Source organism: Borostomias antarcticus, assembly GCF_949987555.1.
Source record: "Borostomias antarcticus genome assembly, chromosome: 23".
In the NCBI taxonomy this organism is placed as follows: domain Eukaryota; kingdom Metazoa; phylum Chordata; class Actinopteri; order Stomiiformes; family Stomiidae; genus Borostomias; species Borostomias antarcticus.
Genome location: NC_140256.1, coordinates 11,772,890 through 11,787,749, shown reverse-complemented (window position 1 = coordinate 11,787,749; position 14,860 = coordinate 11,772,890). Strand labels below are relative to the sequence as shown.

Sequence of the window (14,860 nt, the reverse complement as noted above, 5' to 3'; positions counted from 1 at the left end):
GGTCCATCAGAGGGGGGGGGGGGGGGGGGGGGGGGGCGGGGGGCGGAGGGGGATAGTGGATCATGGGGGTGGGGTGGTGGGGGGTCTTCAGTGGTGGTCTGCTGCGGCTGTAGCTTTCAGACCGCATCAGGAAAGAAGCTGTTGAGGAACCTCTCCTTCGCGGTCCTGATGCTCAGACATCTTCTCTCTCTCCGGCGAGAACGGTGCGAACAGGTGGCAGCTGGGGCGAGTGGTGTTTTTTGTGATGGAGATGGCCTTCCTACGGCAGCGCTGGTTGTAGAGATCCTCTCCTGACTGACTGGTGAGCCGTCCTCCTCTCCTTCATTGTTGTCCTGATGCCTTTGTTCATCCAGGGTTTCTGGTTGGGGAACACCTTGGATGTCCTGGTGGGGATGCAGCTGTTAATGCAGTCCCTGAAGTGGTTGATGGTAGATTCTGCCCATCCATCCAGCTCGTGTAACAGGTGGATGTATCCAGCAGGGAGGAGGACTCTTGCTGTTGACTCCCTGGTTTATCCCATTACCACGGGAAATAGTTATTGATTGATTTCCCACAGACCTGATATCACAGACCTGCTCCCCCTATCCCTGTGTCACTGGTAATAAGAGGTTCTGGTGAGGAGCTAAATCAGCAGGAAATCAATCATCGGGAACAGAAAACCGTCACAGAATGACTGGAATACAATATATTACTATCCAAACATGCCTAGTGGCTCAATGGAATGAGACAGCTCCTTTAACTTATTTAATTTAACTCGGATAGAGAGAGGATGTGTGTGTGTGTGTGTGTGTGTGTGTGTGTGTGAGAGAGAGAGAGAGAGAGAGAGAGAGAGAAAGAAAGAAAGGAAGATGCTCTTTAAATGTCAGAGTCCTGTGAACCCCTGCTTTATTTATATGTCTGTGGAGGAGATAATCGGTTGAATAGTTTGAGCCAGATGCTGTACTAACCGGTGTGTGTGTGTGTTTGTGTCACTCTCTTTCTCTCTCACACACACGCACGCCCGCACACAGATGCACGCACACACGCATACGCACACACACACACACACACACGCGCACACACACACACACACACACACACAAGAGTTTTCGTAATTTTCCTGTTAGCTAGCCTAGCATGAAATTACTTCAATTGGGTCTCATCACTGACTGCAAATCCTCCAATGCCCCTGTATGTACAGTAATAAAGCCCCCCTCAATCACTCCCGGCTTCCAGCCACCATCCACTTCCTCTGAGCTGACTCTCGAGGGGGCCGGCAGTGATGAAGGCCAAGACTGGGGACTGGCTGGAGCCACTGGTAGGCCGGGGACTTTGCTCGGCATTTGTGTTTACATGTGGCTCCTTGGTAGCATCATACCATCCCCTAAGGGTCTGTTAACCCAGCAGAACCTCCCTGGTGTCTTGTGTGTCATGCTGCAGTGCCTCGTGCAGACTCTCTGGCTTTCTCTTCCTCCCACTCCCCTTCCCACTCCCTCTCTCTCCTTTCCTCCCTCCCCCTCCCTCTCTCCATCGCTGTGACAGTTCTCTCAGGGAGTGTCGTGACGTGGCGTTCTGGCGAGGCGACTCACAGTCCATTACATCACCACTTGTGTGCGCCGCATGACCAGAGGGAGGTCCGAATGGAAATTGCTGACATGACTTTCAGCTGATATGAGGGCCGCTGTGTGTGTGTGTGTGTGTGTGTGTGTGTGTGTGGGAGGAGCACTAACGCAGCCCTGCTGGGAGAAGATGTATAGGCCAGATACGGGTGGACAGACCTGACCTGAATCTATATATTTCATTAAATAAACACGTAAAGAAGTCCTTCACTGTGTGGATGAAAAGTACAGTCCAGCAGTGGTACCAGATGAACATCGATGCCATTAGACAATGCCTCACACATCTGCTAGAGTATTTTACTTTATGTCCATGTGGGCTACAATATAAACTAACAGACCTGCCATGCATTATCGAACACAAGAGTGCTATACGGGAGGAATGATATTAAATGAGTTAGATCCTAACTGAGGTTCGGGAGGAGAAAAGACAACGTCACCACCGTTCCAATCTAGCGAGAAGCACCAGGCCACGCCAATCAGCTCAACTAGACACACACCACCATGCCGGCGAGGTAGTTTCCTGCCAATTATCCAGTCTATGAACCTGCCTAACCTACTGTTCTCTCTCTCTCGTTCAAAATGCTTGCATCCCACAGCCTCCCCATCTCCTCCTCTGCTCTCGAGCTCCTCTATCTGCCAGCCAGGTACCACGCAGGGGTCTGCCGAGCGCCTCGAAGCCCGGCCGATAACCCGAAGGACTCATCTGCCACACCCAGTCTCATGCCTGGATACACTCATGTCATTCATTCATTCATTAATACATCATCTAAATTTCATCAAATGTCATTCAGTCAAGATCACTTTAGTCAAAATTGAGCCACTTATTAGCATGCAATAATATATACAGCATATTAATTTTTTTACACATATTCATTTTGGTGGTGTGATCTGTTCGGGGGGCCCCCGATGTTCCCCCCCTCTGGGCCGCTTGTACATTATAGTCCCTGGCCTCCATGGGCCAGCGCTTCGTGGAGTCCGAAGGAGATACAGCCTAGTGTCTCTGCCTCCATGGTGACCGGAGGGACCGCTGGATGGCCCTTCGGAGATGTTTCGGCCCACGATCACCACGGAGCACCACAGAGACTAAGCTAGTGTAATTCCCCGGCTTCCACTAGCCGACGCATAGTGGAATACCAGAAGAAAGCAGCAATACCCCCGGAACAGAGAGCAACGACGACAACAGAGACGACAACGACAGACACAGGCGGAGCAGGGGAGGAGGTGGGGCGAGCGCACAGATACGAGCGATCAGCAGTAATGGCAGAGCGGACGCGGAAGCAGCGAGCGCGCAGATACGAGCGATCGGCAGTAATGGCAAGAGCGAGCAATGACGTGTTTTGACAGCTTAAATACATTCGTTCTAGCGAGCTGAACCAATGCTATGACAGCTGACAGTCAGCTGGTGGGTTGCGTCATACGGGGTGTGACTGATTAGCCTCTGCCGATTAGCCCGGCGTTGACATCCGTGCCTCGCCTGAAGTATGTCGGAGACTTCATTTCTGTTCATTATTGTCATTTGTTCATTCTGTCCATCCCAGTAGACTTCCCTTAACGTTTCCAGTCGTTGGTGTTGTCTTTTGAACTCCGTTAATCCGTTGCTAGGCATTTCCATGAAGCCGGTCATCCTGTGTGATGCAACAGGCCTCTAACGCATGCAGAGGGGGTGATGTTGATCACAGACTCCTTCAGTCTGAATGCTAAGTGATTATTTTATATGAAGACATTACATCCAGACGGACTCAATGAAGAACTGTCTCTCTTGTGCTTCTTATAACTTGTTCATTTGTTTGGTGTTCAGGTGGAGAGACGAGGCAAAAAAGTGCACAGGTATATCAATTCCACACAGCTTCATGGGGGAATAAAACATTTTTTCCCCTAACTACTACTAATATAACCACCAGGGGGCAGTGTGTCTCTTTGCTGCCTACAGTTCATTAGCATGCTGGAGGATGGCAGAGATATACTGGTATATTATGTTTGAGGGATTAATTATAGATTTCCTTACTTTCCCTATCTTTACCCTGATCTACTGAAAATGTAAATATGAGGTGGTACACAGCATATGGTATACTTTCTTAATTTGTCTCTCTCTCTCTCCCGATCAGATCCCACTCACCTCATACCTTTCTCCCCTTCAAGGTACTTTTCTCTCTCTCTCTTTCTCTCTCTCTCTCCCTCTCTATCCTTCTCTCTCTCTCCCTCTCTCCCTCTAGCTTATAATTAAGCCATCCCCGCAGAAGCTGAAGGTTACTCGAGTGTAGACTATATTAAGCTCTATTATCATTATGTATAACCTGTATTTTACATCCTTTGATATATACATACAGCATGTACTATCATTGATGACTTCTGTATGTAATGGCTTATTTGGGGTTCTGTGTGTGTATACTGCACATGCACACATATCTATCTGAATAGTCAATATTAATAGGGCTAATGGGCTAATTGTCCTGATTGTTTGCTTGTTCCAGCCTCTCTCCTATTGGCTTCTGCCGGCGGCTGATTGCCCATTTATATCCAACATTATGCAGCTGGTATTAGGGCCGACGATGGTCTGGACGACCGAAGCGTTCCACTTTATTTCTTTCTTTCACTTTGTCATTTTGATTTTCACCATGTATTACAAACCCTATTTTTGTATCTCGGATGCCTCCTGTTTTTGTCAGTGTGCGGGTCGGTTCCTCATTTTGATTTTGTACCACTCTGCTTGGCCTCGCGCACCTGCCCCTAATCAGCATGAATGGAAGAGCGCAAACCTTCCCTGCTGTTCTGCCTCCCTGGTCTCTCCTGATGCACGCCTTCATCCAGGAAATGGACTGGCCGTGGAGAGAGTTCTAGACCACCCTATGACAGCGTTGAGGCGTGGCTCTCCGGGCGCGGTCCGTCTACCCCCCTCCCGCCTGCTGACTCACACCAGTGGGTCTGCGTCTCCCAGAGGCTTCTGGGTACCGTGGCGCCGTGCACTGCGCCTCATCACCCATTCGTCCTGCAGGCTGGAGAGCATGAAATAGAGGTTCTGGTTCTGAGAGCGGAGTTGGGCGGCAGCGGTGTTCAGGCAGCAGTCACGTTCAGACGGGCCGTTTATATAATGTCCCCCTCAGGTGGAGCGGTGCTCAGTGGAAAGATCGGTACAGTAGAGCGTGGAAATTGAAGCCCGGTAATGTGCCAGCTCCCGGCCCAGCACGGCTCGGTGTGACATCACTCAGTCAAGAGTGTGTAGAGGAAGTGGACAGACGGACGGGCGGACAGAGCCCACTCTTAGAACAGATGTGTTAAAAACACCGTACAAATTGTCCTTAACCAAACACAAGGATCTGTTTTTAACACACCCACACACACACCCCTCACCCACACTTCCTTAACTGTCCTCACCCTCCTTCCCCACACCCCAGTAAAAGAATCATGGGAGTAATTATCAGATGAATCAGTATTACCGTTAGCTCCAGAGCTCCAAAAACAAAGTCCCATTAACCTCACATGTGGAGATGTTCGATTCAGGGTTCCTATCGAGCCGGCCTTGAATGCAGCTGTGAGCCTGCCGGGCAGCAGAATGGGTAATCCAATACACATCCCTCCCTGATGAAGATCCTCTGGACAGGGTGGATAAAGAACACAGATTCAGCGCCAGCTAAAGGGCCCAATCACTCAGTCTGCATCATTCTTGGGAAGTGTATTTGTTCAGAAGGTCCTACAGATCACTTTGACACATTGCCTTTCCATAGCTGAGGAAACCTGTGATATCAGCCTTGTAAGGTGACTGACTGGCACTAGCAGACTGGAGAATGCCCTCCTGGCATGAGAACCCCCCTTTTCCACCACCACTCTGACTCAGCTACAGAGCAACACCAGCCAGTCAGCTGACAGGGGAGCCCTGCTGTGTGTGGATGGGGCCTGGCTATCATAAGACACCTACTGTATATACTATCACCAGATAACTATAGAGTATGACTATTTACATGTTTACTAGTTTCAATTCATTTGTTTGGTGTTCTGGTGGAGAGACAAGAGGTGTACTTTTGTTTTATATGGAAAGAGTGTACTGGTTTATCAATTCCACACAGCTTCATGGGGGAATAAAACACTGTACAACCACCAGGGGGCAGTGTGTCTCTCTGTTGCCTACAGTTCATTAGCATGCTGGAGGATGGCAGAGATATTCTGGTACATTATGTTTGAGGGATTCATTATAGATTTCCTTACTTCCCCATCTTTCCCCTGATCTACTAAAAATGTAAAATTGAGGTGGTACACACAGCATATGGTATACTTTCTTAATGTATGTCTTCCTCTCAGATCCTGCTCGCCTCATGTCTTTCTCACCTTCAAGATACCTTCCTCCCACTCTCTCTCTCTCTCCCTCCTTCATTGGTGTGGAAACACTTTTTACATGTTCTCATCACACTAACTTCCAGTCGGTTTCATCGCTCAGCAGGCACTTAAGACGCAGTAATGGCATCTGTACTGTACTTCCCTCCCAAGCATCTGACAGCCTGTCCACACGTCAGGAAGCCCAGCCTGGCCCAGCGGGCCCCCTGTGATAATCATCTCAACCACTGACATTAACACTCCAATGACGCGTGAGCAATGAGAGGAGATTGAATTAGTGACACTGCAGACGTTAGGCTGCCACTGAGGAGGGTGTGCCGTGTTAAGATGAGAACGGGTTGGGGATGTTTAGATGAATCATCTAAGGCCGATTCATACTAGAGAGAAACACGTGAGGTTGAAGGGTCTGTCACTTCAGCTTTGACTACAAAGATACTGGGCCTGTTAAGTAGCGCGCTTGCATTATAATGCTCACTGTGAGCGCTGAGCTTACACCACTTAATGTTCTGCTCCAACTGAGCGCTGAGCTGCTAGGAGACGAGAACTTTTCACCTGTTGTCAATCATGTGTACGAGCCTCCTTTCAGCGTCCAACCTTGTTTTTTTTTGGCTCAGGTGATGATGATGACGACTATAACGTGGTTTGGCTCAGACTGATCATAGTTCAAAACTGCTCACTTGTGCTCTGAGCAGATCAGTCTGAGCGTAACTGAGCAACCCGTTAAGTGAATTCTTCTCACTGAGTGCAACTGAGCTGCTCAGCTACTTAACTGTTCAGGAAATCCCGCTTGCCTGTCCAGTTAACCCTTCTCTCCGTGCCCTTGTGTGATTGTCTGCACCTGTCCTTCCTCTTGATTAGTCTCACCTGCACCTACATCCCTCGTTAGGCCCCTCTTGCTTCATATCCCAGCCAAGCGGATCCTTTGCTCCCCTGTCGAATCTTTGGTTTGTTTGTGTCCTGTTGCATGTAGCTCATTTCCTCTTCATGTATCTTTTGGATTAGATTTTGATTAAACCATGCTTGCCTTTGATTAAACCCCACCTGCCTCCGTCGTCATGCGTTTGGGCCCTCCCACACTATAACACGCTCAGAGTAATGTTTAATTCCTTTTTTACTCCTCTGGCACAACTGAAAATCAATAAAAGATAAAGAGAATCGAACTTTCTATTAAAAGACGGAACGGCATCACCCACAGTTACAGTTCAGTACGCTGCATAGGGCACTTAAGGATATCTATGGGCACTATTTTGATAGAGGAATCCATTCTAATGGAGACATTAACATTCCAGGGATGAGTTTCCCAGAGGCATCGTAGCGCTACGTTCATCGTAGCGCTATGATGAACGCCGTAGCTTACGATGAACGTAGCGCTACGATGCCTCTGGGAAACTCAGCCCAGATCTATCCAGAGACTCCGTAACGCTCCACAGATATTCAGCTAGATGCCTCCTCTCACCTCGGGTATTGGCTTCAGCTACTGTGGAATCTCTACTGCCCTGACACACACTGATGAATGCTCAGGCTTGTTTTGAGCATTCACCCTTTGACAGACAGATTGTACAGTATTTGCAGGTACGTGCATGCATACAGTACATGCATTCAAATTCACATCCTTTGTTCATTTAGTTACTGTATGCATTGAGTCCAATCACAATCTCTATCTCCCCTTCTCATTTTCTATACTCTCTCCCCTCTCTTTCTCTCTCACTCTCACTCTCAATCTCAAACACACACACATGAATGGGAGTCTGAGGTGTTTTATGTCCAGATTATCTCTGTGCTCACATGTGGATGAAAATCACTCAGCGGTGACAGGCGCTTCTGGCTTGTTACACACACACACACACACACACACACACACACACACACACACACACACACACACACACACACACACAGTGGGCAGTAAAACAGATTGGGTTCTAGGAGATAGGTCTGGGAGGGATGAGATGGGCCTGGGAGGGATGAGATAGGCCTGGGAGGGATGAGATAGGTCTGGGAGGGATGAGATAGGTCTGGGAGGGATGAGATAGGTCTGGGAGGGATGAGATAGGCCTGGGAGGGATGAGATAGGCCTGGGAGGGATGAGATAGGTCTGGGAGGGATGAGATAGGCCTGGGAGGGATGAGATAGGTCTGGGAAAGATGAGATAGGCCTGGGAGGGATGAGATAGGCCTGAGAGGGATGAGATAGGCCTGAGAGGGATGAGATAGGCCTGAGAGGGATGAGATAGGCCTGGGAGGGATGAGATAGGCCTAAGCACAAGGCCTAAGAGCCCCCAAGTCAAGATTACTTTCAGTGACGCATCAGTGTCTCATCTGTGTGTGGTCTGATGTGAGAAGTACTAATGAAGACCACACTAGAGTTAAAGTATGGTATAGATTATCTTTATTAATAGATCGTTATTAATTATTAATGATCTAACTCCATAACAATGCTATTATGGGAAAGTTCAAACTGAATCTGCAATTTGGGTATTCACTTTCAGAGATGAATGAATGTCATACTCATTTGTTCATAATTCATAATTAATGAGGTCGTGAATCATGACTGGCAAAAATCCAAGAATATCTAATTTACAAGTTAGGATCAGGTAATTACATTTCCACATTGGAAGGGCCTTCATCATATTCAAAAAGTAACAGATTGAATTGTAATGAGTCTTATTCTGTCTTTACACTCGTTGCGAAAGCCTTTGATTCAATTTCTACTATGTACAATAAACACCAACGCAACACCACTACGCTTTCACAAAAGCATACATATCATTATGAGCTTTTCAAACCAAGGTTGTGACACAGGAAACCACCAGGAGTGAATCCTAGACTCAAACACCTGGGGCCACAATGTTCTCAACTTCCTGGATAGACTCCATGAATAATAATGATGATGAATATGTATAATGCACACAGCTTGTATAATTAGAGACCTACGGTATCTATTATGCATTACTGTATGAGGTTTTATGAAACCGGTGCTGGAACAAAACTCACTCTACATCCAGTTAAACACCTTGCGCTCAGAGGACAGAACCAAGAGGAGACAGTATAGTATATGTTGAATTCTGCTCTGATCGTTCACAATTCAACTAAGCTGAAGGTGCTTTGATCAAATAAGGTTTCCCCATACGCAACACGGCCAACATGCTCCATGATTTGTATTCTCGTCCAGCGCTGGTATGCTTTGGGAATCAGCATTATCTGAGGCGCTTTATTGACAGAACATGCTGCCGGTACATGTTTAATCACATAGTCACCAACCTCTCAGGATGATTCTCCTCTCCCAGATCTGAGGAGAGACCTGGGGGTTGCACTGTGATAAGATGCATGAGAACAGCTTTTCCTATAACCCCTTTCAGCCAATCGATGGCATGAAGCACACAACTACGGCAGTACCAGTCAACCTCACCATACCAGAATCGACTTAACATTGGATTCAGAAGCAGACATACTGTAGCCTACAGTACAACACAGACACAGCGTGCATGGCAGAACGACCAATGAGAATAGCAGTGAAGCCAATTAAGGTTGGTCCATGTTTTCTGGTGGTATTAGGGGCTGAAGGGCCCTAGCATAGCATAGCCTTTGTTTGGCTTAAACATGCTTTCTCTCAAAAGTTTAAAACAGAAGCCAACTTGTAAAGGTCAGAATAAGTTTCTACAACTTCTATATTGTTTTGGGGCTTGCGGTGTAATAAAAAAAGTTGAGATCCCAATCCTTCCATCGTCTTTGTATTTGTGTGAAGTTGGTAATTTGATAGATCAGGGTAGAGTTACGTTTGATAAATCCCCACAGCTACCATCACTCCTTCCTGTGGTTGCTGCCCCTGAAATACAGGAAGACCCAGGACTGGCCGCCAGATTGCCTGTCAGAAAGGGCCTTATTTAAGATTCCCCCTGCTGGGTTAAGCTCACCGGGCCTTGTTATTGGGTACAGGTGAGCTGTCCATGGGCGAGGCCAGCATGCGATCGGACATTCTCCCTGCTGCAAAGGGAGTACATAGAGCATGGGCGCGGAGTCTCTATCACAGTGAGTCCCCAGGGACGGCGAGGGCAGCCAACACCTCATTACGGTGACCCCTGCCCAGCCCACACACCGAGCTGGACGCTGGACTAGTCGGAGCCCAAGGCTGCAAGAGGGTTGTTTCCCAGTCTCTCTTCCCCTGCTGGACCTTATGGCTTCTGTTGCTCTCATCAAAATGATCGATCGTTGAAGATATTGTTAGGAGATTTAATTTGAACGGGGGGGGGGGGGGGGTGCGATTTGTTGATGGGGGGGGGTGCTGTGCGATTGGTTGACGGGGGAGGGGGGGGGGGGTGCTGTGCGATTTGTTGATGGGCAGGGCGGGGGACAGGGGCGGTGGGGGCTGTGTGATTTGTTGATGGGGGGGCAGGCCAATCACCGCGGGCCAGGCCAGTTGGCACGCCAGGCCACCGGGAAAACTCTTTGTGCTCCCGATGGCCAGTCCGCCCCTGGTTAGGGTTAATTAGAATATATGGGTGGATTGTCTATGGAATGGATCACTCCTGCAGTGCTTATTGGGCTCTCAAAGTGGACCTGAAGCATTACATGACACTCACAAGCACTCTATATTCTGCACGGAGAGTGCGTGTGCGTACAGTATGTGTGTGTGTGTGTGTGTGTGTGTGTGTGTGCGTGTGCATCCATCTATGGTTTCAGCAGTGGTGTATTTGGCTTACTACCAAGACAGGAAGCCTGATGTCACGGAAACTAGAACTAGATTCGATTAGCGGTTTAATGGCTTCCCTATCAATCGTCTCCAATGTACCACACACCAAACCAACACAGTCCCCTCTCCTCAACTCTCTTAAGTCGCAAGCTTTCTCTAACCCTCAAAGCCTTGTGTTATGCAACCCTCTCATACAGTCCAGGATATGAAACAGGATGTTTTGAACACATACAGTATCTGCTGGTCTGAGTGAGTCAGGCCCCGGGCACTAAGGAGGCATCCTTGTACAGCAGGGTGACGGACTGGACTCTGGTTACTGGACTCTGGTTACTGGACTCTCCACTACAGTCAAGATTAAGGCCTGCTTCCCATTACGGACTGTGAGGCCTGGGTCTCTGTGAGGAGCTGCAGTGACCATTACACCGGCTAAATTACTGTTCAGACTGCCCTACTAACAACGCACATTCCATTCTCCATTCCATTCAGTTCAAAATAAAGAGCATTATAGAATTGCTTGTTTCTAAGTTACTTCTGTTTGGTGTCCTTGTTTGTCAAGACCCATGACCTGGTTCGTGACACACACACACACACACACACACACACACACACACACACACTAACACATATGAAATATGAACTGTGAAAAACACAAACCAAACAAGAGAACTTGGAAGAGTGCCAGAATGCTTGGACCCAGGGGAAATTATGTATTAATAGCACTAATAACACCCCCAGCATCTCTGTTCTGTCCTCTGCCACCAAATGTGACATGAACTGCACTGGGCAGAGGACTTTCTCCAACACACACACACACACACGCGCGCAAACACGCACACACACACACACACACACACACACACACACACACACACACACACACACACACACACACACACACACACACACACAGACGCACAGCCAGACCTGCCAGACTCCACATTAAAAATATTAACATCAAGGTCACGGGGTCAAATGCAAGCTTGTGAGCACACACAGCAACACAATAAAGGAAGTAAAATGAAACAAAAAAAGCAGACCCCCTGCTCTCGCTGAGGTGGAGAGGGAAAAAGCCTCATGTCTCAGTCAGGTGTCAGGTCTCTGGCGGGCAGGGTCCCCTGTCAGCTGGGGATGAGGGCGAGCCCCTCGGGGAAGAATCTCCCCCTCTTCTCCGTGACAGCTTTACCAGACAACAAAGCCTGAGGTGTCAGGAGGGGTGATCAGAGATAGTTATGGCCATCTGTACTGTACAACCTACTGTACTCCTGTTTCAAGGTATTCCAACTGGACATGGAGACGTCTGCTCGCACGTACACACTCGCACGCACACATGCTGCATAATGCATTCTTGGTGCAATGTACACACACACACACACACACATACACACACACATACATAGGCGCGCACACACACACACTCCACAGGCGTGCGCGCACACACACACCGATGATTCATGCCTGGGCCGGGGTGATTATATGCGGCATCCTGCTGAGTGATTGGCTGCCCGGGACAGCGTGGTGGTCCTTCAGATTCCCAATCACACCTCTCTATCGATTCATTAAAAGCCCCACCATGGCTAATAAATTAATACTCCACTTACTCTCATTTTTGACTAAACCTTTTTGACTAAAGGTTTATGCAGATGGAAATGTGACTGTATGAGATGTGAGAGCCAAAAGGAGATACTGTATTTCCACAGCGTTGCGGTCACAGCGTCAAGGCCAGGCTCCAGTTCCAGCTGGCCTAACACAGTCCCAATGGTCTATAATAAGCTGCACTGATGACCCAAGGGTGGAAGACAGGTGAGAGGGGAGCTTGCCTCTCTACTCATTATCCAGAGAGAGAGAGAGAGAGAGAGAAGGAGGGAGAGAGAGAGAGAGAGAGAGAGAGAGAGAGAAGGAGGGAGAGAGAGCAAGTTGTCATTTTATAGATCACTAACGCTAATGAAATCATTATGCCCACTGGTATCCCATGTCAGGGACCATCGGGGAGAGAAACATCCTTCCCTGGTAGAAGGAGAGAAAGAGGGAGACAGAGAGGAAGGCAGACAGAAAGAGAGAGAGAGAGAGAGAGAGAGAGATGTCCATCTCCCACCTGTCCTGTCCCTGATGGCAAGGTTGTTGCCCCTCTTCAGCATGATGTCCAGCTGGTACATCCCTGGGCTGGGCGCAGGAGGGGGCTCCGCATTACTGGGCCCCACAATGTTGATGCCCTGCAACAGGGGAGAGAGAGAGAGAGAGAGAGAGAGAGAGAGAGAGAGAGAGAGAACATGAGTGGAAGACAGCATCCAAGGTCCCTCCAGTCTGTACAGTGAACGCATGACTGCCTACGGGACTTATTATTACGTTCCCCTTGACAATCACATTTGGGCCCCATGAAAAAGATATTCCACTGAGCCCCTTTACAATTATTGATCAGTGGCGATTGATTTTCTGGGCCCCTGAATCAACCCCCCCTGTAACGGTTTTGGGAGCCGCAACCTCTGTGGGTCTGGCTGGCAGCGCGGGCAGGTAGCCCAAGCAAAATCTCGGTAAAGACAATAAAGTGTTACTTGACTTGACTTGAGATAAAACAGTCTTTTTAATGGGTATACAGATTGAGCAGGTCATTTGTAGGTGGTCCTGGGGGTGTCCTGACAGGCTTTACCAGTCTCAGCCCTGACAGGCACTTGGCTCCCACTAAGGCTAGCCTGGCAGAGCTAGCGGAATAGCGGGCAACGCTACCATAGCAGGTCTGCTAGCAGAGACTGTACCCAGCGTTAGATAACCATGCGTGGGCTCCCCTGTCTCCCCAGCACTCCGGCTCTGAGATGTTAACAATAGCCAGCCTGGCGCTAGCGTTAGCATCCTGGCGCTAGCAGCTAAGCCCTGCAGAGAGAGCCTTAGAAAGGGCTACTCTCTGTTCTTTATTCTCAGCCAGGAATAGCTAGGCTGAGAGCCCAGGTAGTCTTAAAAGAAATTATGCAGAGCAGATATGTGGACTTAGAGCAGATACACAGACTTCATCATTTTGAAGTGGTGTCTAAACATTGGCAAGCCCATATCCACAGAGTGGACAATGTCACTGTCATTCATGTAGCATTGTAGCACTGTACTGGACCCAAACTTAGACCAGACACTCCCCCAGACCAGACAGACAGAGCAGTGTTTTCAGGTGCACACAAAGGACTGCACTAGATTAAGGTTAGGGTTATGATGAAGCTGTGTGATTGGAGCAGGCAGGTCATGAGCTGTATGTGAGTCGGTGTAACCAAGTCTTTTGTTTGCTCTAAAATGACACACGTACGCACACACACACACACACACGCACACATGCACACGCACGCACACACACACACACACACACACACACACACACACACACACACACACACAAATACGGGCATGCAAGGGAAATCTTCACACACTAATGGTGGCATGAGCATGTTTTTAGAACAGCTTGACATAGTACATCAACACAATGTCCGTCTCTGGTAAGTAAGTAAGTACATTTTATTTATACAGCACCTTTCACAGGGGTCACAAAGTGCTTCACAAATCATCAATAATTAAAAACAATGGCAAAAAGCACAATAACAACAAAAGAACAAGTAAAAAGAAAGACATAAAAGACAGGAGGCTAGACAAAGGCTAGTCTGAACATATGGGTCTTTAGCTGAGTTATAAAACAGTCAACAGAGGCCACAGAATGTAGGTCAATGGAAGGACATTCCACAGCCTAGGGCCATGAAGGCTCGGTTACCTTTAGTCTTCAGTCTTGAGCGGGGAACAACCAACAGGCCCCGGTCAAACGACCTGAGAGACTTGCTTGTGATGTAGAGATGGAACAGGTCAAAGATGTACGCAGTTGCCAGACCATGCAGAGCTCTAAAAGTGATGACAAGTACCTTAAACTGGATCCTAAAACTGGAGCTAGTGTAAGGAGGCTAGGATGGGAGTAGTGTGACAGGACTTTCTGGACCTAGTCAGCAGCCTTGTAGCAGCGTTATGGACCATTTGTAGATGGTCCGGGGATGCCTTGCTGAGTCAGGTGAAAAATGAATTACAGTAGACCAAATAAGAAGATACAAAAGCATGAATAATCATTTCCAGCTTTGCTTGGGACACCACAGGCATAAAAAACATCAATATTTCTAAGATGCAATAACTATTTCGGGTCAGTGACTTAATGTGATGATCAAAGTGCATTGCCTGATCAAAAACACCAAGATTTCTGAGCTTAGACTGTACAGTTGTTGAGAGGGGTCCCA

General features: G+C 48.2%; 1 protein-coding gene across 3 annotated transcripts in view; it reads right to left on the bottom strand.

Annotated features, from left to right (window-relative positions):
• The window catches only part of mctp1a (multiple C2 domains, transmembrane 1a), a gene marked incomplete at both ends in the record, with an annotated part of 149,124 nt that overhangs the window by 67,264 nt on the left and 67,000 nt on the right, over positions 1-14,860 (bottom strand). For all 3 annotated transcript variants that reach the window (XM_084456773.1, XM_084456774.1, XM_084456775.1), the window contains one exon: positions 12,706-12,823. In XM_084456773.1, the coding sequence (XP_084312899.1) occupies positions 12,706-12,823 (118 nt within the window). The remainder of the gene's footprint in view (positions 1-12,705; positions 12,824-14,860) is intronic.